Source organism: Coturnix japonica, chromosome 2 (genome assembly GCF_001577835.2).
Source record: "Coturnix japonica isolate 7356 chromosome 2, Coturnix japonica 2.1, whole genome shotgun sequence".
In the NCBI taxonomy this organism is placed as follows: domain Eukaryota; kingdom Metazoa; phylum Chordata; class Aves; order Galliformes; family Phasianidae; genus Coturnix; species Coturnix japonica.
In genome coordinates, this window is record NC_029517.1 from 77,818,246 (window position 1) to 77,843,879 (window position 25,634).

At 39.7% G+C, this 25,634-nt stretch overlaps 1 protein-coding gene across 6 annotated transcripts in view; it reads right to left on the minus strand.

Moving 5' to 3' along the window:
* SEPTIN7 (septin 7) overlaps positions 1-25,634 on the minus strand; it is a 63,497-nt gene that overhangs the window by 20,477 nt on the left and 17,386 nt on the right. For all 6 annotated transcript variants that reach the window (XM_015855049.1, XM_015855047.1, XM_015855046.1 and 3 more), the window contains exon 4: positions 3,691-3,797. In XM_015855049.1, coding sequence (XP_015710535.1) covers positions 3,691-3,797 — 107 coding nt within the window. The remainder of the gene's footprint in view (positions 1-3,690; positions 3,798-25,634) is intronic.

Consider the following 25,634-nt stretch of genomic DNA (forward strand, 5'->3'; position numbering starts at 1 on the left):
AACAAACAAAAAAACAACAAAAAAAGCAAACCAGTCACACTAAAACCCAGCCACAGCCAGCCTAGACATCACCCAGCCATCCTCCCACTAACTGCACAACTTCTATCCTTCCAAAAGCGTCCAGTACAAAGCAGGGAAAACCTGTGAATTCATGCAACAATATCTAAAATGTGAAGTTTTAATTGTGCTTAGTATATTCTTTTTCTTCCCCTTCGAGAGCTCCATAGAGAAATTTTCTAGTACACGACTGATGCCAGAACTCAAGGCAGTAATCCCCAGGCACACAGTCAACTCAGCCAAGAGTTTACTACTCACAGGCTTTAGCATGCAGGAGATTAACTTCTGATTCCTTGAATTCTTTTTTACTATCTTGCATACAGTAACCACAGAACGTTCCTACAACCAAACTCTCTGCAAGTATAAGCAAACCATTGCATTTTCTAAATACTACAGATGATAACATTAAGAACTGTACTCTTGCCAAGCACTACAAGGTATCAACTTTATTCTTCAGCACAAAAATTCCCAGTAAGAGTCATTAAATTCTTAAGCTCTCACAGTGGAATGCTTTTACAGGAAAAGCAATTAATAACGAATAATCCTGAATGCGTGTTTATAACCAAGAAAAAGGAAGGTCAGGAGTTCCGTAGAAATGCCACACCAAACATTTCTCCCTTAGTACAGCTGAATTTCTGAAGTCACCTTCTGACAAAGGCCCTGCCTTTGTAACTGAATCTCTGCCGACAATGCTAACATCTTACTTGCTGGTGAGGATTCCAATTCCTACTTTTCATCAATTCCTGTAAACCTTACTGCAATAGCAAGGCATTTCCAAATACCTGCTGAATAACAAACTTAGTCAATCTAATTGTTTGTGAACATGCTGTGGACAATCAGACCATACCCAGCACATACTTTAAGTGGTAGAGACAGATGGTAAGGGACAGTAGGTAAAAAAAATCCCTGCCCTACAGCCTCTGGGAAGTTGCATTTCTTTTGTAAGCTAAATGGACGTGCCCATAGATGGTCAAAGGCAAAGAAAGCAGCAACATCTGGAAGAGATCCAAAAAATCCCTGTAAACCAGTGTCATTCACAGTTAAGCATCCGACTGTATCCTATCATCTGGTTTTACAAGTATTCCCAAGGGATTCATGGAAAACATTAGTTCAAGCCTTGGAATTTAAAGCTTTTAATAAAAACCCTACTCCAAACAGCCATTTTCCCATGCACTCTGGTTAACTGGGTCATGCTGGTCTATCCTGCAGTGCTACATAGAATTCTGCGACACTGAGCACGTTACAGCTTGGCTATTTTAATGGATTAAACAGGACTTTGCATCCATCTGACATCAAGTCATTTAAATGCTATTATCTGCTGGTTTTTTTGTGTGTGCTTTCCATGAGAGGAACACAGAGGATGTGCCTCGTGACACAACGCAAAGCCACTATTGTTAGGGGAAATGCTTAGGAAGTACAGTTAGCATCTACTTACGTGTGACTACTACATGTTTCCTGATCGATGACTCTCGCCGTATCAAAGCAGGGAATTATCACCACTGAGAGTTTAGGCTGCTCTCATGTTATGCCTTACCTCTACCCTCCAAAACCTCAGCATTCTGATACTCAGCTCAAAAATGCTTACACTAGCCAAGAGCACAAACCCCATAGATCCAAATACCAGATTTTGTTACTAACTCTTCAATTTGTTATTTGCTTGAAATCACATACAAATCAGCCAGAGTTGCCAGCACACACAGTTTCCAAAACTGTATCAGGAAACCTTTATTCTCGCTTAGAAATTGAAATAAGAGATTTCTGTCTTTGAGGAACACTACAGTTCAGGATGATTAGATCATTTAATTTTGCTATTTAGCACACGAAAACACTTAACTAAGACTCCAGAAACTCCGAGTGAACAGTTTTTATTTAGTTTTTCTTACACTGATCCACCACCAGTCAGGGATGGAGTGAGTTACCTTTAAAAGCTTTTCCTCCAATAAGAAAGTCATCCTTCTATGTAGTTTTCCAGCATTCACTGAGCTTCATTATAGCTCATTAATAAGTTTGTTTGTTTATTTATTTATTTATTTTACTAGAGCTAAACTATTGGTACACCTTTTCTATATCACTTAACAGTTCTTTAAACCAAGTTCAATCAGCTTAGCTTTTCTTAGTATTCTAATGCTCCTAATAACAAGCAGACCAGCCCGTGGCCTATCTTGGAACTGACTGTGATTTTATGAAATACTTTGATAGATATGGTCAAAGCTTAGAGAAATATACTGTTCACCTCCAGATGTTACAAAGCTATCCTCCAAATAAAAATAAATAAATAATATTCTGTAACAAACACGTTTTATATTAATACTTGAGACAATGAAGTTGAGCTAACTAGCAAACAATTTCATTTAACTTTCTGAAGTATGAGCGTAAGCAAGTTTTCACTCATTACCAGCCAGTGTTCTGAAACAGGATTTTAAAAGTTCAAAAATCTGACACCCAAAACTCCAGAAAAAAAACCCCCATCCCCACTAATATTTACTAAGCTCAGTGGATCATAGCACTGGAATACTGCTATCCAGTTCCACTGAGCATTCAATTTCAGAATTTCTGTTTCATGTTCCAAGTACCTACTAGCTCAACACCAAGGCCTTCTAATCCCCTCCTGACAGCTCTGTCAGTGCACAATCACTTTGGACACAGCTGAGGTGTCACACTCAGCAGTTGGAGGAGCTGTGAGGGACAACAGCAGCAGTCATGAACTGTAACCTGGTACTCAGCAGAGGCGTGTATGAAATTGGATTTATCATAAGCTGTCTTCACCAAAATCTTAAACAACTGTCTGACAGACATCAAGAGAAATGAATGGAGCTAGTCTGCTTTTACTCCTTTGCTCAACTGTGGAGGCAGAAAATAGCTGACTGAAGAGCAATTATTTCCTAAACTACTCACGACACCAAGAAGGCATTTAGTTATTTCTTGGTATTAGGCTGTTTTCTTTTTGAATATTATTTTTTTATAATATGAACAGCATGCTGCTCTTATCGAGAAGAAAATACAGTTAATAGCAGCAAAATATTACAGAAAACAAATGGATCAAGTTCTGCTTTTCAGTGTGACTAAGCATTTCAGTTATAACACACACTTGCAGGAACATATTCCTTGCCTAAAGAGTCTAGTGCTTAAAGTCTGCCAGGTTCACCCTAATCCAGAGTAACTTCTAACTGGTAAATAATACACCACAAAGGACACAGGTTGCAGAATACTGCTGGGTTGTTTTACACAAGAGATTTGCAGTAAGTGGAAGGACTTAAAAATACACAGTTTCTGAAAGCCTGCTTCCATGAGTTTTTTACTGTATATTTAAGCATTTCTGCATATATACTCAATATTTTAACTGATAGTAAAACATCCCAACAGGAAGTCCCAACAGGACTGAACCCATATGATATTCCTAAAGAACAGGCAGCACAAAAAGTACTTCAGGGCTCCCACACTTCAAAAGGCTACAAATTTCATAGCCTGAAAGTTTTGCGTAGCTGCTGTATGCTGGGCTACACACTGAATACAGTGGTTCACACCATGGTTACACTTATTTAAAACATATGTACTTATCTGACAACTGTATCACCTCATGTTACTAAATTGCCAGTTAATTTACTCAAGCTGCAGTCATCCCCCCAGACATACCTGTACAGTCTTTTTAATTCTGTGTGAAGGACCTGGATACTCCGGGGAATATAATTCTGTTAAGAATAATGAGTTGATTAATGTTGATTTTCCCAGTCCAGATTCACCTAGAAGAAAACAGAACAGTTTAGTAAAACACATTATCAGAGATGGTATAAACAGTGAAGTTATGAGAGCTAAAATGAAGTTTTAAAACTACATGGTCTGCATGGCAATTTTGTTAGCGGTGCTGAAGCATACAAGGGGAATGGATTTTATTTGTGGTAGGGCTATTTTTTGCTATATTGTTCATGAACAGTAAGCCAGCCTTCCTAAAGAATCTGGAGTCAGTATTACCACGACAATCCAAATGAATACACTTACAAATCCCACCATAAAAACTATCCCCATTTACAGCCCCAAGGAGACAGGAGTAAGAATTCCGGATTGACTACTTGCATTACAGTACTCAGAAATACAAGTCTTTTGCTTAGCTTTGTATCATAAAGGAGTTTCTTCAATGTGAGAACGCATGCCACCATGAAAATAAGCAAAAAGGTATATGAGATTCATTGTGCCCTTCTTGAAAATTTTCCCTGTGCGGTGGTGTTAACGTTAACTGAAACAGATACAGTGACACAGAAATTTGCTCGAGGCAATGCGTTCAGACACAAAACTACAAACTAGCCTGCTATGCCCTATCCACCATCCAAAACACTGACAAGTTTTAGAGACTAGATTTCAAGCTTCAAAACTTGTCTCAGTAAGTGTCCTAGGTTAACATAAGTAATCAAGAGCTTCAGCAGACAAGCCTGTGTTTCTGCTGCAATCGCTAGCTGGATTTCATCCATCAGCTTGTTTATACGCATCAGCCAGCTCCATTACAAGCATGGAGCTCCAAGTCTCCGTGGTACTGAACAGAGCAATCTGATTAGCTGTACTGTAAATGGATTAGCAGCTGCTGAAACACTGCAAGTGGAGCTCCTGCAGTCTGGCTCTATGAGCAGTGATCCTCCTGCCCAGCCCACCCTGCCTGAGAGCTGAGCTGGCCTGCAGAGTCCTATCGTGTGGGGAGCACGGGGCTGTGACAGTCAAGGAACAAGGAGATACCTCAAGTTATAACCTCAAAGCAGAACTGCTGGAAGCACAAACCCCAGAACGACAGCAATCCAGAAGCTAGGAGGGATGAGTTTGCTGACAAGCATTTCATAACTATCATTGCACATTTTGTCTTTTTCTGCAGTCGGATCTCTTAGATATTTCACTGTATAGCAAATACATTGCTGAGAAGTGTTCGGTTGCAAGAGACACACATACACTGATGCTCTTCACTTGCACAATCTTAAGGGCAGGGCCAGCTGCAGTTCCAAGGCTCCCTGCTAAGCCTGCGATGGTCAGAAGCTCCCACAAAGCTCAGCTTGCCAAAACACCCGATGCTGCAGCCAGTTTGAAGCTCCAGATTCCTCCCACTGCTCAGCTCAGGACACACGCATCACTCCAGGTAAGCTGGAGAGTTATTTATCCACCTTACTGAACCCCATTTTGCAATTTATAATTCATATTCTTTTGCTGATCACTCCTCCTTCTCCTTGACCATAATCTCCCAAAAGACTCTCTGCTGCACTGCTGAAGAAGCACTTACGGGCTGCAGAAAAACATTTGCATAGCCAGTTCAACTTACACGTATAAAAAAATTGTCCTTTCTTTCCTCTCAGGCTTAGTACAAGTAGAAGTGGAAAACACAGCACACACACCCTTCACCAATATTGCACTGCTTGTCGTAATACCACTGAAATTCAAACATATGGAAGTGACATTTTTAGCTTTGAAAAGATTTGATGAAGAGCCAAGCGGCTCACCCAAGATGGCTGCTGCAGCTGCAGTGCTCCACATAGTCTGCTTTCTGACCTACTGCAGCATCAGGAGCTGACGGATTCGGGGTTTCTTTCCCTCCTAATAGCACCAAGGATCGGAAGGCAGTTTTGAGCTGAAGTCAGCCAAAAGACAACACACCAACGACATTCATGCACCATCCTGTGCTCAATGGTGCCCAGCCATCTGAAAGCACATACTGACGGTAACTTTAATCAACCAGTGCAGACTGCAATAGTTCAAACTGCTTAACCACTACAGCCCCTTACAGTTAACACTTATGATGGTGCTGTCCAGTAGGAGATTCTCTGCAGACTGCAAAGGATGCAGAATTAGAGAAGCTAAATATGATCAAGCAATTCTAGCCAGCCTCACACATTTAATTATTTTGATCTTAGCAAGAAATATGTTAAACAAAAACCTTTGCTTTTCCCCAAAGAGGTGCTTATTCAATGAAAATTCAGCTGAAAGGTCTCCAAGCAAAAGTTCCAACTCTTCTCATGTCTGTGAATTTCCAAATGTCTGTACAAACATTGGAGCTCCTCCTCATACTTTAAGTTGTATATATCCAGTGCCTGTTCATTTTTTTCTAGTTCAAATTCTATCCATCAGCTCTTGTTCCAACTTCAAAGGAATTAGGAACTTGTGGTCAATGGAGTTAAACCCAGTTCACGGCTGGTCACGAGTGGTGTCCCCCATGGCTCAGTACTGGGGCCACTTCTAACACCTTTATTAATGACCTTGATGAGGGGATTGAGTGCACCCTCAGTAAGTCTGCAGATGACAGCAACGTGGGAGGGCGTGTTGATCTGCCTGAGGGGAGAAGGGCACTACAGGAGGACCTGGACAGAATGGATTGATGGGCCAAGGTAAACTGTATGAGTTTCAATATGGCCAAGTGTCAGGTCCTGCCTTTTGGTCACAACAACCCCAGGCAACCCTACAGGCTTGGGTAGGTGTGGCTGGAAAGCTGCCTTGTGGAAAGGGACCTTGGTGTACTGATGGACAGATGGCTGAGTATGAGCCAGTAGTGTGCCCAGGTGGCCAAGAAGGCCAGTGGCATCCTGGCCTGTATCAGGAACGGTGTGGTGAGCAGGACTAGGGAAGGAAGAAATCCTGCCCCTGTACTCAGCATTGGTGAGACCTCACCTCAAGCGTGTTCAGTTTTGGGCACCTCTCTACAGAAAAGATATTGAGGTGCTGGAGCAGATCCAAAGAAGGGTAACGAGGCTTGTGAAGGGCTTGGAGAATATGCCCTATGAAGACAGACTGAGAGAACTGGGGCTGTTTATGCTTGGGAAAAGGAAGCTGAGGGGAGACCTTATTGCTCTCTTCCAATATCTGAAAGCTGCTTACAATGAGAGTGGTGCTGGTTTCTTCTCACTGGTGACAAGATGAGGGGAAATAGCCCCAATTTGCACCAGGGTAAGTTTAGGTTGGATATCAGGAAAAACTTCTTCACACAAATGGTTATTAAGCACTGGAATAGGCTCCCCAGGGAGGTGGTGGAGTCACCACCCCTGGATGTGTTTAAAAACCTGTTTGGATGTGGTGCTCAGGGACATGATTTAGTGGAGGGTTATTAGGATAGCATGGCTAGGTCATGGTTGGACTCAATTTTTAAAAGTCTTTTCCAACCTGAGCAATTCTATGATTAGGCTGCAAGCCTCTCCTCCCTATGATAATAGAAATGAATTGTTATCCTTACATCTTAAAGACACTGCTTTTTTTCACCATTCATTGCTGTGGCACGTTGAGAATGTGGCCTATTTCCAACCTCCTCCATCCTTATTCAATCAAGTACAAGGGAAATGGACAAGCAGTCCAATCCAGTTTCCAGCTTTGTATGTGATTCCAGTTATATTCATAATTCCAGCTGGACAGTGCTATCTTCCCATTACGTACTCCATTTCCTGATATTGCACCACATATAATCTTCAGGTCATCGTATCAGCCTGAAAATCCAGGCTCAGGCTTCCATTGCCATATCCTTGTACTTTTGGAAATCTTTTTATAAAATCCAACCCTCAAGCTCACAAGCATGACTTACATGCTTAGATTTATGAGCACACATTAAACATGATCCAGATAACCAATCAATGCTGAAGATTCTCAGCACGCTCTCTGCAGGCTCTGTTTGCTTATTCTACTCCCTCACTGAACGAGGAAAATTACTCTTGCAGATTCAACCAGAAGTTTGCTACTCTTCACTATCAATTAGCAGTTACTATCACTGCAGCAGCATTTCATGCTCATGCCCTATGACATTCAATTACACCACTGGGAATGTGAGTACATACACTATCTGTGCCCAGGAATTTCAAGTTGCTTTCCCAGGCTTCAAGTGGAATCTGTAATTCTGCAGTTAAATTGCCCTGAGAAGCAGGATCCACATACTATTTCAGCCACTGTATCTATTTAGAACAGCAATACCTGCAGATTTAAAATCACAAACAGTGGTGGGTGAGAGAAGGCATACTCATCTGAGGGTGCCTCAGACCTTAGCAGAGACAACCCAACAGCACTGTACATCCCAGACAAAACCAGTTCTCTACTGCATATTTTTTCCAAAGCTTCCATTGCATTTGTAGATGACCGTGTTTAAGATTGATCATTACATCAGTCAAATATACGCTGCAGAAGGTTTACTCCAATACATTTCTTCTCAGACATAGGGGTAACGATTTTTAGCCCCAGACAGGAATTTAAAAGGGATGAAGTTTAATATAATAAGTGCTGTACTTCCCAATGAAATAGCCACACAGAATATTTACATCAAAGCATATTTTATTCTTAGCAGGTATGTTAGGCTTTCAATGGAATCTCTTCCATTATATAATTTCTAATTCAGTTTCTGCTTAAAATATAGTCCCAGCAGTTTGATGTTGCTGATTCAAAGGAAGAAAACGCTTGTCAGAAGACAAAAATAACACATTTCCTTTCATCCCTGCACAACTCATAGTATATGTGCATGACAGCACCTGCAGCTTTATGCAAACGGCCCATGACTTTGATGCTGCTGTACCACAGCTCTCAGTTTTTGTACAAAAGTGAAGTTATGTGAATAATCAAAGTTGATGAATAACCAAAGTGCAGACTAACAAGCAGCACTGAAATCAAGCGAGAAAGCGTACAGAGCTTGTTATGATGGAATAGGCTTCTCACAAAGGGGGAACGATGCTCCGCCACATGTTATTATAGATGACCACAAAAACGGAGGCTACAAGATGCTTTTAATTTTAAGTCTAATTTTAGAAGTTTTCATAAAGGCTGGTTCCTGCCTTCACAGCACTCTACAAGACACAAAGGCAATGTTTTAATACATGGATGAGACCATCCAAACGAACCCAATGGAAGCCAGGGTGGGCACAGCACCACACTCTAAACCCCCTCCCATCTATCTACAGTACCCTGTAGGACACTGTCATGTGAAATGTTGCAGACAGTTCAACTTTGTGTTTTGTAGGCGTTCACAATGGGAATAAAGCCAAGGCTCCGCCATTTCATAATTTATGCTCCAAATTCAAGTTATGGAAGTAACATCTGTTAGAGCCACAGAGCTGATCCCAGCAAAACATTGCTGGGAAGTCTGCTGATGATAAATTTGCTTTTGCCTATCAGCAACTGCGTCAACAACAACAAGAAGTTGACATTCAGTATACAAGGAGATGATTTCATCAACTTTCTTCGAGCATAATTTAAAATCTAAGTGCAATAACTGAGGACAGTCTCTTGGCATGTTGTTCTGGCCACAGATCCCATCTAAATAATTCAGAAAAGCCAATAAAAGCAGAAGACGGAAGTACTTCAGGAGAATACTGAAACAGATTTAAGATAGCTTTTCTCAAGTAATATTAATTCTTCCAGCTTTCTGCAACTTCACCGATTAAAATGGCTGTGAAACACTAGATTTATCTGATCAGATTTTGCTGCTGTCAAAATAAATGCCCCTCCTACTCCCAACCACCGCCTGTGCTGCAATTCATCCTGCAGCACAGTGAAGCAAGACACAATGTCCACTACTGACATGATGTCCAGTACCTGAAGAGGGCCTACAGAAAAGCTGGTAAGGGATTTTTTTTTACAAGGGCATGTACACAGCACCAGGGGAAGTCATTTCAAACAAGACAAGAATAGATTTAGACTAGATGGTAGGAAGAAATTATTTACTGTGAGGATGATCAGACACTGGAAAAGGTTGCCCAGCAAGGCTATGAATGCCCCATCCACCCTGGAAGCATTCAAGACAAGGCTGGATGGGGCTTTGAGCAACCTGTTCTAGTGGGATGCATCCCTGTCTATAGCAATGGGGCTGGAACTAGGTGACCTTAACGTTCCTTCCAACCCAAACCACTCTGTGATTCTATGATCCAGCCAACCAGGGCATGAATAGCTTGTGGGAAGGAAAAGGAGGGAAAGCAAACATGAGCTGCAAGGTAGCTTCTGAAGTAAGATATGTTACTTTATTAATCATGAGGCAAAGATACCAACTTTTCAGCATTAAACAGTTTTAATCTACTAAAATCAAATAAATGACTGATTTCTGTTCAGTAAAAGCTCTTGCATATGACTACAGATGGTAAAAACAGCCCACACCTTTGGTCCAACCAAATCTAGCACCAGTAACAGCTGAAGTGTGACAACCTAGAATTCAGCATTTAGGCTGTATGCACCTCCATGTACTCAGCTAATGCTGCAGCGCAGGCTTGCCAAAGCTCACTTTCCATTTGTTTTTTGTGCTATTTAGAAGAAAACCCTACAGCTGATAAAGATGTATTCACACTGCAATGCAGTTTAGAAGACATTACAAGCAACAAGGAGTTGTCAAAACTGACCTACATGGAAAATCTAAATTCACAATCTCTATGTGAAGTAACTGGGTTGAGGGATTCAACTGAAAACGACAAACTGCAGAGCTCCAAGACAACAACCTTTTGTGGTTAAATCCCGCAACCAGCACATACCTTGAGTTTTCACCCATCTTAATGAAAGAAAAACTGAAATGCCTTCACAAGAGAAGGAAAAAAAAACCATCTGGGAGCAAAGTTAGAAAAGCAAAGGAACAAAGACATTAGTGAAAGATGCTAGAGGAAGATGCTCTGTAAGACTAAAAGCGTACACCTTAGAAAACCACTGCAATATCTGAAAGAACTATGCAGGTAGAGAAAGCTGCAAAGCTGGACATACTCTGAAGAGAGATAAAGTGATGAATATAATTCACTGAATCTCCCAATTATATGATTTTTTGTTAAAAATAGAAGAGAAAGGAATTAGGAACACAATTTTTATCTATACATTATTAATACATTACTATGCATTCCTATCGACAACTAACTATATAGCATTCTCAGTACATACTGTAACTTCTAAAATAGCTTTAGCCTTTGAGTCAGCAGATGTCAATCAATATCACAGATTAATTAGTCACAGAAAGGTCCATCATTACTTGGGCAGAAAAAACCTCACACAGCTACCTACATGATGAGGAAGGATAAAAAGAGACCGCAGTACAGACAGAGGATCAGCATCTTAACAGCCTACATTACTTGCTTTCTATTTAAAACCAGCAAGTTCAGGTAAAAGGAAAGAAAGGTAAAGCCTATTAAGTAGGACCTTACTCAAAAGCAAACAAAACAATTCTGATAGAACTAAAGCAAGAACAACAGTATCACGGAAAATTGGAGAAGGACAAAAAACCGATTTTATTTAAACAGACATTAATGAGTCTTGTGCATAATTATAGGAAGAGCACCCAGACTGACTGATTCAACACTGCATTAGCTCTTCCCTTTCAAATTACACAAGAGTATAACAAAACCTACTGGAAATAAGAGCAGAACACTTTCAAAATATCCCAGGTGAAAAATTCTACCAATAAAGCAACACAAAATACGTTGAAGGACTAAACAGATTTCTAGTGCTACTCAAAATTCCTCTTACCACCTTACACCTCGTTTCTCAATGCCTTCTATTCTTGATGTCTGTGTAAGCACTTGCTTTTGCAGGCAGCACAAAGGGAACTATGTTTGGACAAGGCACTTAATGATTGGCACGAGTGGCAGGAAAAAGACGGACAGCTTGTTTACTTAGTTCCACAAATTTACCCCAATAACACTGTTCTGGGGTTAAAAATAATGAAAAATAGAGTAATGGCCTCTGCAAGGGAGGGAATTCTACGTCTGCTTTTCAATATTGGCTTAGTGTTAATGAAGCGATGAGCAGAAGAGATGCAGAGATGTCTGTGGGGTATGCCCTTTTGAACAGTCTTGGCAAAACACGCATATTTGATTACTAATTTACTTGACATGGTTCTATGTCCTGTTTCCATGAGATAGGCTCCCCCTGTATTCCATAAAAATGGGTACTTTTCCCTTCAGGAAGAAATAGGTAAGCTGAGATAGGCTAGAAGCAGCTTGCATTGTCAACATGATACCTTTTTGAATGTCAAGAAGAATTTGTGTTGCTTAAAAACTATAAGCCATTGCTTCCAAATTGTTACCACAGCTATTTAGTTCTCTAATGATTACTCAGAGGAAAACTGAGCTGCTTCTGTAGCTAACAACAGGAGTTTACATTTAGGAAGAAGAAAGGAAAATGGATATGCCTGCTGATAAGGTGATACCCTAAGGCCTGCCTAGTGTGTTCACTCTTAGTGAGCTCTCCATGTCTTCTGGAGGCTGAATGTGAAAGAGGACTTCAGGAGCACCTGAGAACTAGGGAGAACACAGCCCAGAGCCAGCAGTGTAGAATCAGGCAGTCACAGGCTTGGTCACAGCAGCAGACTTACAGCCTACATTTGCAGTTTAACACATCAGAAAGTTCCCCATTCAATTAAAAATTTAAAAAAATCACCTGTAAATACATAAGTGACATTTCCATAACTGATATGCTTTGTTTGAATCATATCCTGAACAAAACACTGACAGAAAACCAAGATTTCACATGTGCTACTTACATGCTGCACTTGTACTTATGCTAAACAATGCGTAATTTATAAAGCAGGTTAAGTTTTGTTTGACTTACAGACAAGACTTGCCTTCATCCTACACTGATTGGATCAAAAGAAAAAATAAAATGAAAACCCAAGCTCTGCATCACCCATTCGTTGTGTTGCCACGAGTTTTTCTCTTGTCACACAGACCACCCCTCCTTGCTGCTCCCAGAGAAGTGTCCAGCTGGATTCATAGTCTGATCCCACCTGCACAAAGCATCACTAGCTGTTTCAGCAGCAGAACAGACTTTAGGCTGGCCAAAATCTGAACTGAAGTCTGAAGAAACAGTTGCTTTTGTTGGATGACAGTTTTTCCTAATTAAAACCAGCATGGCACTTTATAAATACCAGTGAGGCCAGTATGCCTCTTCAAATACTCAGAATGATGGATAATTACTTCTGGAGTCTTATGCAAGAGACACCCCCCCCCCCCCTCCCGCCCAGTGCCAATTGGATGGGAACATTCAAGCATCTTTAAAAGATTGCCTGTTATATTAAGAAACAGCATGGAAAAGGAATCCCAGCATCTGAAGAAAAACAGAATCAGTTTTAAAAAGCTCCAGACAGAAACTAGTTCAGAAGAGGCTGAACACACATGGAACCAAAGTTTAATTTTTCCCCCTTCATTTTGTTCTGTTTTTCATTACACAAGCAAACTCTTCAAGGTTTTGCAATGGAAAGCACTTGTCTCATTTTCCTAACAGTCAGAGTAACCCAGTTTGGAAAACAGAAAACCTGACAAACGAACAGCATTGAAATGCAAATTTGAGGGTTTTTGAAGATGTTCAATTACTGAAAGGCTATCAAAAAGAAAAAACAGAAATCTTGTAATAAAGAAGTCCAGTGTTGACTCTAGTACTACATTAAGAAGTGGCTTTCTGTACAGTGTTTTATTCATCAACTTCTGTGAAGCTAATCACCCTTGCCATGTTTTGATGGGAGATCTCGCAAAGAAAACATGGATCTTGGAAATGGCAGATCATCTTATTTTCCAGTGGTAACTTTATGCTGACTGCATTACTACCAACTTTAAAATGATGGAAGGAGAAAAAGACAGTTTGCGACATTCAATTGGTTGGTGGAAAAAGAATCATGACATCAAGAAATCCTTTGGCATCAATAATAAAAGTTAAAAAATAAAAAGGCAACTAGATGAGTTAAGCAACTTCAAAAACAGAGTTAAGCACTAGAATAGGCTCCCCAGGAAGGTGGTTGATTCACCATCCCTGGATGTGTTTAAAAACCATTTGGATGTGGTGCTCAGGGACATGATTTAGCAGCAGGTTGTTAGAGTTGGGGTAGCATGGTTAGGTTGGGGTTGGATTTGACCACCTTTAAGGTCTTTTCCAACCTGAGCAATCCTATGATTCCACGGCAGTGGCTGCCCAGGAATTTGCATCAGTCCTACTATATGTGAAAAGATGCAATTCTAGGTTCTTTCTATCCGTTTCTAAATACTAAGCCTAGAAGTGCTCATTAGTTAGAACACTATATATAAAATGGGAGAAAATAATCCCTTTACAGATTCAGAGACATTTAGTGATGGAAATTACTACTACAACAAACAAGGCACTTTTTGTACTTGATTATATGTACAGCTATCAGCAACTCCATTCTCAAAAGCTCTCTGAACAGAACTTCCCAGCGCTAAAGCCATGCAGAACAGCCATTCTGTAAGCAAGGACAGAGCTCAGACTGGCTGTCACACAGGAGAAAACAGCACAAGCCACCCCAGCACCCAGAAGTCAAACAGTGCTACAGACAAAAAAGAAATCAATCAGAAAACTGTGGAAAATGGTTCCAGGCGAGATTCAGACTTCAGCAGAAATATCTGTACTGAACTCTAATATAAAATAGATAAATAAGCCCTTTGCTGTCCCAAGAAAATTGCTTACAAAACTAAGTTCACCACGGATAACCACAACAAGCTTCTTTACATTATGCATTATAGTTTTATTTCTAGTTTGTTCTAAATTCATCTGCACTGCAAAACGAAGAGACCAAGGTTGTCACCATCACCCTCCAAAACATCATGTTTCTTCCCTTGCACAAATTTAAGAAACCCAACCACCGATGAATTCTAACAGTGAATTATAGGGGTAACTTACTCCAGAGATAACTGAGGTCTTAAAGTGCCTAACTAGACTTCCTCCTTTTATGCTTCATCTCCAGATGGAAACAGGCTTCCTTTCTCCTCTTTTCCTCACAACTTTAGGGTTTTTCTTTCCACATCCAGGGGCAGGAGTGAGTTAAAAACAAAACACTTCTATTCAACCAAGTGAGGAGAACACCCATAGTGGCCTTTTCCTTACATTTCATATAGCTCTGTATTAATTCTTTTGGATGCCAGCTTCCTTACAGGGGTCTGTTGGTTTGCGCTCTCTCCTTTGGAGTATTGAAGCTCTGTTTCACCTACAGCAGAGCAGTGCTCTCCAGTGTCCCCAGACTAAAGCAACTTTCATTGAGTGAGGTGTGACTTTCTCCCAAAGCAGAGTGGTGGTTTGCCAACCTAGGCAGCCAGATTTAGAGTCAAAGCTGAAAAATATCTATTAATATTGGGGCCCAGGAGGTGCAATGTAGTTATTTAGAACAACCAACCGACTATCAAATTGACTGGAAATTAGTTCTTTTAACTCTCTATGCAGGAAATCTGCCAAAGAAAGCAAACCTGAAATAGCCAGTGTAAACCTCTCTAATTTTTGCAACCACAACCCTACTCCCCAGACTCAGATCTCACAACCTACTGAACATGTTTTATGTACAGTTGTAACATCTGGCTGGACAGCAACAAGCCACAGAACACTCTGCCTTTGGATTGTAAGGAAGCAGACTTATCACAGTTCCTGTCCTCCCCATTTTGAAAAGAGGAAGTGTCTCAGTACGGGTCTAGCAAACAGACCATTTCACCTGGGTTGATTTGCACCTGATCTCTTAAGGCTTCAAAAGAAATCAATGCATTTAAGAATCTTCTTGCATATGACTTTAACCTAAGTCTAAAAACAACCAAGAATAACCTCAAACTACAAACAAGTGCAATTCCAAAGCTGCCCTCATCTTATTCATTTACTCAAACCCAAGAAGAGAAGAAATACTATTTTAGAGCTTTGGCGCATTTAACCAAGAAGGATCAACATAAAACAACTACTATGTTCCACATATCCTCAAACAAAACGCCAAGAAAAACACGTATGTAACATGACAGAAGGCTCTATTAATCCATACCATTCAGAACATACACAAACAGCACTTAGTTTTGATTTCTGACCAACAACTGGCTAATGATTAGCAGGCTTAGAACTGAGATATTAAGAAATCTGCTTTGAAGAGAAGTTGGAATAGTTTCAACAACACTTGAGCAGTTATCAACACAGTCACAGTTACTGTGCACAAAATCAAATGCAGCCAGCAAGATACATAAAGTCAGGAGAAGAAACACCTTTTGAAAACAGCACTGCACAACAAGATCAATACCAATCAGAAAGGTCAAATTTTATTGCACTTCAGCAAGGCTTGAACTTTGCTAGGACCATTTTTCCCCCAAGTAGTCAATGTATTCTTTGCTGATCTGAGCACAATTCCTATATGAAGGTTTTGCTGATGAAAAAATGCAAATGTTGTATGGCTAAACTAAAGGCCTCAAACTATTCTAGAGTGAAATTAAATGCCTCAGAAGAGCTGGAGAATGCAAAGCACGTGTGAATAGCTTCAATGCATCCTTTGTATTTCATCAGCAATACCAGACTCTATAAAACCAGAAGGCTGTGGTATTCTGGGTGCAGCTAACCTTACTTAGGAAAAAAAAGACATGGCTTTAAACGGAGACTTCAGATCAAAATGTTACACCAAACGCCTTCTTTTGAGCCAGAAAATGAATCCAGCTTCTCAAAAAAGCCATAAGGGGAAAAAAACCAAACAAACAGCCCTTCAGAAAGAAATAGCCAGTATATCCATGGCATGATGCAGGCTATAAAAAAAAAATAGACCACTATATACGTGCAATAAGTCCTAACAGTTGAAAATATAAGTTCCCATTATCCAACAGTTACACACTGACACATCTGTGATGCTGACTACAGAAAAAACAAGCCCAAAACAAGCTTAATCCCTCAAGAGGAAACAACCAATTTGCTCAGTGTGTAAAACTTCCCTCACTTGCAAAGACTGCAGTCACCTCCAAAGAAGATCTCAAAGCGGTGCCATCCAGCAAGATGTGGAGGACTGAAACCCTGCAGGTCCATTCTGTTTTAAAAACATTTTTATCCATGAGAACTCAACAATAATTTTTGCAAACCAAAATCTACTGCGCCTCAAAACTAAGCAGCAATGAATTTCTCTTTCCCTGATACTTTGAGCCTCTCAGTACCTTCCCACCTGGGAATAGCAAGTCCTTACTTTCTCCCAGAATAGCTTCAAGAGCCGTAGCTTGTGCTTGCTTCTAGAAGCAGACTAATCTGAAGGTACACATATGTTCTGACATGTGCAGTACTGTTATAAAACGTGCAAGGAGCTGAAGATGTTTTTGAATACCGAGTAATAAAAAACCTTCTGGAAAGGCTCCAAAGTACATCAACAATGAGCTTCACTCAAATCTCAGAAATAAGATCTCTGGACATGAAAGGATGCTGCGTGTACCCAGCAGTGGTGCTATGTAACAGCTCCTCGAGCAGAGCAGGTAGTAAGGCACAAGACAGGGTCTTTAACCTTTATTTTCAGCAGCACAAACATCACCTGCACACATTTTAACTGAAAAGTTATACAGGATCCTTTATAGAAAGGATTTTTATCTTTTTTTTAGTTACAGCATTATTTTCTTAGCTGGGCAATAAAGATAGCCAAAATGTAGCAATGTACCCAAACCTATGCTGAACTGGGCTATAAGGACACTTCACATTTAATATCAAAAAGGAAATTTTAGGTAGCAAACTATGACCACAGGTCCTGAAAAGCAGCAGCTGTTTATTTCTCTGTTCATTAAAAAAATAAATAAATCAGCAACAATCAGCGATGTTTCTTGAGGCAGTCATGTCCCATCACACAGACCGTGCTTGGAATAATGGTATGAGCTCCACAAATCTCTCACACATCACAGAACAGGAACCTTAAGGAAGGAAAATTCACAGGAGGAGAAATATATAGCAAGCACTGACAACCTAAATTTGGCACATACACCCACTTCCCTTAAAGATGCCACAATCTACATAATTTTTAACTATGTCAAATTGAATTCTCTGTCTTCTCTGCAGAGAAACTAGAGGCTCCCAAACTGTTAGCCAGTAATGACCAGCCTCAGATTTGATCTTATGCATGCTGGTAGCCATTGCTGTTAGAACAATACACGCACCTGAAGGAAATAAGCAGCTTATAAGAACATGACACGTATTCTAGAAAGTACAGGCTCTCTTCTAGCATCCCAGCACAGGTCTAGCCCTCCACTGCTGCAGACATAGGAAGCAGCTCTCTAATTTAAAAATACACTCTATGAAAAGCGACAACAGCAAAAAGAAGCAATAATAACTACAAAAAGCTCACTACTGTTATGAACTGGATAACAAATCTGGAAAAGTTTTCACAGCCAGGTATGTGGATAAAAATGCAAATTAAGCCTTCAACCACTTAACCTGGGGAAGAAGGGGACTTCGAAGCAGGGCAAAATACAGACTGCACCTATTCATAACCCAAAAGGTAGGCTCTGAGCACTTATTTTCCCATTCAGCAAGTTAAAGATAACCTAACCTTAGAAAGATATATCTTCAATTCAAACACAGCATACATAACAGATAAAAGCCAAGTCCTTTATCTGCTGAACAAACTGGAAAAGCTGTGATAATTTAAGCCAATATGCTGCAATTTAAGGGATACTGAAGACTAAAATCTAATCTGATTATCCAGTCAGAACTCATTTGTTCACAGTCAGTAGAGAAACCTCATCATTAAACAGTATGAAAACATTACGCATTAGGGAAAAAGATCCAAATACACAGAACAAGAACTATGCATTGACAAAGCCACCGTTTATTCATTGTTTAATTTTCCAACTAACAAACCAACTTAACCTGCTAATGGCATTAGTAAGTAATGAGAATTTGATGATATAATGCAATCTGTTTTGTAGCAAAAGTAAATTCAAAGCAAAATCACTACCTTCCCCTTCAGTGATAATTGTTTGCATTCATTAGCTTCAGTAGCTCAGGAAGAACTAAGAGACAAAACATAACCTTGAAATAACTGTACAAAAACAAGTCTTATGTAATCTGAACACCTCAGACTGAAATAAGCTCAAATGGGAAAGTTCTGTAAGGCCACAATAGAGTAAGTGAATCCAAAAAGCTATCCTTAATTCCTTAATTTCCTCAACCCAGAAACCTATATACAGGAAGAGACAAGGTTTAGCAGGCAATGAGAATGCAGGCAAGAAGATCACGCGCTTCTAGGTCCGGTATCATCAGTTTCCCTAAAGCTCATAAACTGGCCACAAAAGCTAATGCTGTGAAACATGTATGAGATACGGGAGGATTCCTTTTCCTTCCTCAGGCTAATGCCTTCATTAGCTGCCTTCACACAGAGTATACAGAAAAAAGGTGGTTAGCATTTTGTTTAGGACTGTTTCTTAGCAGAAGAATCACACTAACAAAGTTATCTTCTGCAAGAAGTGCCACATATTATGTATCTACAAGGTGACATCATTCATTTCCCAACTCTGGATTTCTTGCTGGAAGCGAGGAGGAAAGGTTCACCACAAGCCTGAATTACTATTTCAGACGTTTGCAGGTTTCTCCAGTCTTTAGTCAGAAGCCTAAGATACATTTTGGTTGCCAGGAATTCTGTAACAAGCTGAGAAGGGAAATATCTCTAATTACAATTAAACTCTAATATTGTGTTTTATGTTTCCAACCTCTCTACAGGTCGTTAAGGAAAAAAAGCACCCACTTATTACGCAAGATCAAAGCAAACTGATGATCACTGCAAATTCATCCTCAGAGCCTTGGAAGTGCCCCTGCAGAGACCAACTTGCCTGTACGGAGATGATGCTATTTTTACTGCAGGGTATTTAATACCTGAATTGCTCAAAGGACTCTTTGTCAGACTTATTTGTTGCAAAGCATCTTCTGGGAGGCTTTGAAAGAAAAAATGTGCTTTATCAATGGAAAAATGTGAATAGCCAGTAAGGAAAGCAGTGAAGAAAAAAATAACAGGAAACAGACAGTAAACTTTCTCATACCTTCAGCAGGCACAAACAGATGGTAAAAGAATTGCTGACTTAAGACAAACAAAAAAGTTTACTCAGAAAATCCGTATCTCCCTTTCAACTCTGCAGGACAAACTCAAACAAAGTCTCCTCGTGGGAAGACAATGCAGACATGAAAGGAAATTAGTGGATTCCAGTTTAATACAGATATTAATTGAATGCAATGAAGATTTTTACCATAGCGTTTGAGGAGATATTTATACATGAAAATTCAACCCGCTCTTTACTAGAATACTGTGTCACTGGTCAAGCACGCAAAAAGAACTTCAGAATATTCTTGAGATCACCTCATTCGTAAGAGGCATCAGAATATGCGTCCCATTACATTTGGGACAACAGTTCAAAGCAATATAACCTTGTGAACTGTTATTCTGACTGGCAAAAAGCAGATCCTTTAACCTTTCCATTACAGTGAAACAGAATGTTTTGTTGTATCACAGACAAGTAATGTTCAGGATAAAAAAACCTAAAACCCCCAGACCTTAAGTAAGAACAGATCAATTACAGTAAGATGCAAAATATTGGAACAAACAATGGATTTCACTTGCTTCTAAAACACACAGTTCCCCAACATGTTTTTCAACATGGAACATTATTTCCATAGTGAAAAAAGGGCAATGTGGATCAAGGTTGCAACAATAACAAGTGCACATGTGTAATCTATTCTCATTCTTGCATTTGATGCTGAAGTCTGTGTCCATTCAGCTTATCAAGTGTCACCAACAGCTTACTGATAATCAGTATTTCAGCATTTTTCTGTGGTTTGTTTTACAGTTCTTCAGTGCAACACTCGCTAGTCTCTTGTGGAAAAAGCTCCACAAGCATTCCAATAACTGCCATCAAACACTGATTTACTATTCAGCTGCCTACACCTACCTATAGAAAACAGACCTGAGATTCAGGATCAGCCTATAAATTCAAAACCTAACAGATGACGACTTCAGACTGCAAAACTGCTATTTACAAAAGAACAGTAGCTTACAGTTCTAGAGTCCTCCGGGAATGCTTTAGATTCTTTACAAGCAACTGAGCAGTGACCTTAAACAGAAAACAGCACAGCTTCATGTGCCCAAAGTACAATACACAGCCAGGTACTGCACAACCAACTTTGCTATCCTTACCCTGTTCCATTTATCTGGGTTCTTCAGTTGTGTTTCTTTTCATTCTGAGCAAAGCCAACAGTCTAACACCCACTAACCACAGACTATTTTTGCCTTTCCAGACAACCACCTGCTCCATGAAAAACACTTGGATTTTGTTCATGGAAATATCTCAACGATACGTGTTGCATTAGCTTTGACATGTTCCAACTTTTGTTACAAGTCACCAGCATAACTTCCAGCTCAAAGCCTCATCAATGACAAACACTAAGTTAATACTGCTTGTGAAATTAGAAAGTCAGACCCACCCAAAAAAATATATCTTAGTTCCTTCTTTCTATTAAACCTGAAGTATGTTGAATGACACCATGACACACTATATATATTACATTATCACCATGACAGAAACACATCACCTTTTCAAGATGGAGTTTAACAATCTCACATTTGCTTTTTCATTACAAGTAATAAAATAAGCCAAATTGAAAAGCTGAGGTGGAAAGTAAAGGTCAACAGTCAACAACAATCCAAACAAAAATTAATCTGATGTTACAGTCAGCTTCAACAGCCATTCTCTTCTTTAAGCATTGATCAATCTAAATAATCTGGCTTAGGTTTCATACTTACAGTAAATGACTGGAGAAAATAGACTACAATAGCCCCAAATCAGAAGTGAGGAGAAATTGTTCTTAGAACATGTTGATTCTTACTAATAATAATTATAGTCAAGAGTGGTCAACTCTAACCTGTCAGTAAACATGCTCAGAAGATTCATAGGAAAGCACCAAAAACACGTGTGCAATAGCCACACTACACACAGCCACTGGAGAAATGAACAAAACCTAACAACTTTGAATGGAGTCACAGTGAAGATTTGAGCTGGCTCTTGCAAAATTAGCCCAAGGGAAAAAACAGATAAAACAAATCAGAAGAGTCACATTTAACAGAGCGCTGTGGATTTACTACAATTGAAGTTTAGGCCACAAATATTCCATCCAAGACTATCACTTTGGTCACAAGGTTAACCTACTCATTCATGAAGTTTGCTGCATTTCTTGATAAAGTAAGCAAGTCTAACACAGCCAACAGGAAGAGACAGGCTACTCTCATCCCATACAGTAGGAGAAAAAGAAATAAAGAAGAAAACAAGAAGACTTCTGCTTTGAACCTCTCCCCAGGCTTGTGGCAATGATGGCCCCAAAAGCAGTCCAACAATAACTGTCACCTGATAATCCGAAGCTACTGGAAACAATACTAACCTCACAGCATTCTAACACATTATTACTTACAAGATGGGCAACATTTAGATCATACCCTATCAGTACACCACAAGAGCTCAGAACCATATGATAGATTTTGAGGGTAGAATCAAATGTCAGCCACCTGAGAAACAACTTCAGAAGCCAAACATACCCACCAGTAAGGTATTTTCTTTAAGACATGTTTAAGATTACTAGTTACACTAAACATCACCACATCCAGTTATCTACAGTAGCTTGTCTGGAACATCACACAGTGATGGTTAAATCTAAGAAAACCTCACTTTATTCATTTCAGTTGGACTGTAATTTAAAAGTAACAGGAAAAAGAACCAGATTCAAATGCTCATCTCACCATAACACAAGTACGGTAATAGGAAATACTACCATCCAATTTTAAATATGGATAGAAGTGAAAGAATTCATAACATGATACGAGACTGACAACAAAATGAAACGCTGAACAGGAAAAAGAATGATTTTTTTAAATGAATTATGATTTATTTGAGGAAATAAAAGCCAAACAGGTTACAGTTAGTGTTTGCCAAACATTGGGTTCACAGCTACACAGGTGGAATTCTCTTCCCTCAAAACCTTTGCCAGGAAACAAAGAGCACAACAGAAATAAGGCTCTGACCAAAATGCTGCCATAGCTAGAAAATACTCAGTTCAGTTTAAATACACCCAGCAGGGTTTCATCAAACCTTTCCTTAGGTGCCAACTTACCTCTCAAAACAATATGTTAATGTAATAATATGTAGCACTTGAAGTTAGTCATCAGGTCTCTGCAGTCATATGGATGCATACTTAACAAATGTAAGCAAAAGTACCAACTGTATCCACCCTTAGTTAGGGCACCCAGGAAGAGACGCCATGCTTTAGGTGGTGTTCTCACGATCTACTCACAGAAAATGGCATCCAAAAAGCTAATAAAGCAAATACAAACCAAATGGCTACTTGAAAGCTGCACAGTGAGTACTACAATTCCAAGCAATGTTGGAAATTGTTAAGCTAAAGAAATCGAGAATTGAAGAGCAATTACTTTAAATACCGGTTTCATTACTTAGCTCTTCTAGTCTATAAGCACTCTTATGCAAGTCTAAGCTACTGCACAGTGAGGGAAAGGCTTAAAAGGAGTTTAACAAAAATTGGTTTAAAGTGTTTTGGTTTTTTTTTCCATTACAGATTGATTAAGAAAAACAGTGCTATGAGCAACTGGTGAGTACCTGAAGAGCCATGGTTTCCAGATAAGCCTATCTACTTAGACTGACCTTCAGCAACACTAAATTTCAGCTATAATATGGTGTAGAAAGTTTCTCTTCCTCCACCAGGTTTTGGTTTTACTATAGCACTGAAAAAGGAGCATGAAATGTACAGCAAAAGAGGTGAGAAGGGCAAACACACTGCAAATGTCTGGGTTTCACTGCTCTACAGAAGAAAAAGAAAGGATGAGTCAAAGCCAAGCAAGCTGCATGAACAATTCAAGGGCACACCCAAAAGCACCTCAGTGGAAGTGTGCGCAACACAGGCTAGCAAACTTAGATTAGTGACCTTCCACACATTGAAGAGATACGGCCTTCTTTGCCACAGAAGGATCTTCAGAGTTCATCTGCTCTCCCTCCCCAAACAAACCCTGATTGAGTTATTTCCACAAAAAGCAGTGACATATCAGTTAGTGAGGCGTTACTCCATCAACAGAAATGATTTCCAAGGAATGTGTCATCTCTAGGAACACCCTGGCTCCCTACCATGCTCCACTGATTTTCTGCACCTTTCATTTTTATGCCTGCAAGTTCTCCTGAGTTCAACGTGTTTTGCTTCAGGGTGGAACAGGGGTCTCATTTGTTATGTGAAAGCATTTAGCTACATTTAACACTCCTTTTTAACACTCTGAAGGATCACCACTGCAACGCTGGATCCATAGAACTTGTACTTTAAATGCAGTCATTTTTTAGGATGAGTAATTTTTCAGAGACTTTTCCTATTTCTGTACCTAAGTGAAGTCCCAAGATCCTGGCGAAAGAATGCCTCAACTGAATACTCAGCAAGTTCTTCACTACTCCTGGAAAGTCAAATAGAAAGGAGATACCAAAGCCCAAACACGTATTCGGATAATACGGTAGAAGAAACAATATATAAACCTTATTTAAGAATATTTCATAACACGGCAGATCAATGACAATCAGGAACATCCCCCAGAGGGGTACTGTCAATCCACGTGTTATTTTTCCACTTAATTGTTCCTCCTATCCTGCCATTTACTGAATGGCTTTTATTCCCCCTATAAGGCACAGCTGGAAAGCAAGGGTATCACATCAGCAAAGAACAAGCATACATAAGCATCTCAGGCTGTTGGTACGCTTGTTGGTCTTATAAAACCATACCAGACAGTGAACAGAAAGGTAATTCTAATCAAAACACAATCCATCATCAGAAAAAAACCTACCATTAAACCAGTCAGAGTCTCCTTTGGTGACCAATAAAGGCATTTTTCTCAAAAGTAACTTCAAGTCCTGCAAAATACAGCCTTTCCATTTGAGTCCAAGCCAAAAAGCAATGTTTAAGCCGAAACATTTTAGTGCTTGCATATAATTACAAACAAAACACCATCACAGTACAGTATGATATTTTCCTTTAAGTTGTAATCCACAGGTAATCCACAAGACTAAAGCAACAATTAGAAAACAAAACAGTCAATTTGCTACAGGAAAGGATTCAAAACTGACTTCAGAATCAAAGCTACCGAACAGCTGGACAAGAAATAGGAACTGAGTAGAAAGGTCCTCTGTAAAGTCATTTGCCTGGAGGGGGTTCTGCACACGCTGCAGAGCAAACGTGTCTTTTCCAACAAAACTTGGATGTTCAACCTCTAAAAAGCATCATTAAACTCAAATTAACTCAAAGCACACTGCTCTAGGAAAAGCCATCGTACCCAGACTGTAGGTAAGAAGGATTCTAGAATAAGTTATGACTTGGTATCTTCTCAAACATCAGTTCAAATCATTTGCGACCAGCGGTAATACCAGAGCAGTAATACAAAGACTACAGACTTGATTCCATACAGACCACGTATTTATCTTGGACCCTCAAAACATTTTAACGACTGTCTATACTTGACAAGATAACATAGGGTTATCTAGAAAAGAACCTGCAGAGACCAAGTTGACAATTCTTTCACTTGTGAGATTTAAATATGCAAGACGTAGAATTAGTTGCTTTAAAACATCACTTCAATGTCTTCTTTTGAATGCAGCGGGGTTTAAACTGTCAGAGCCTATTTCTGCCTGCTTAACATCCTATCCTCAGAAAGGGCACTTCCTAGTGTCCATTCTACAATGCTATTTCTGACATTATTTGCATTTATTTTATTTGAAATGCTGATTAGCTTTTTAGAATATATCTACTACAGAATTAATGGTCCCACGAAGATTTTAAACTAAACAATGCCCAAATCACATCCGATCATGCAGGAAAAAGAAGGGTTATCTCAGTCTTCA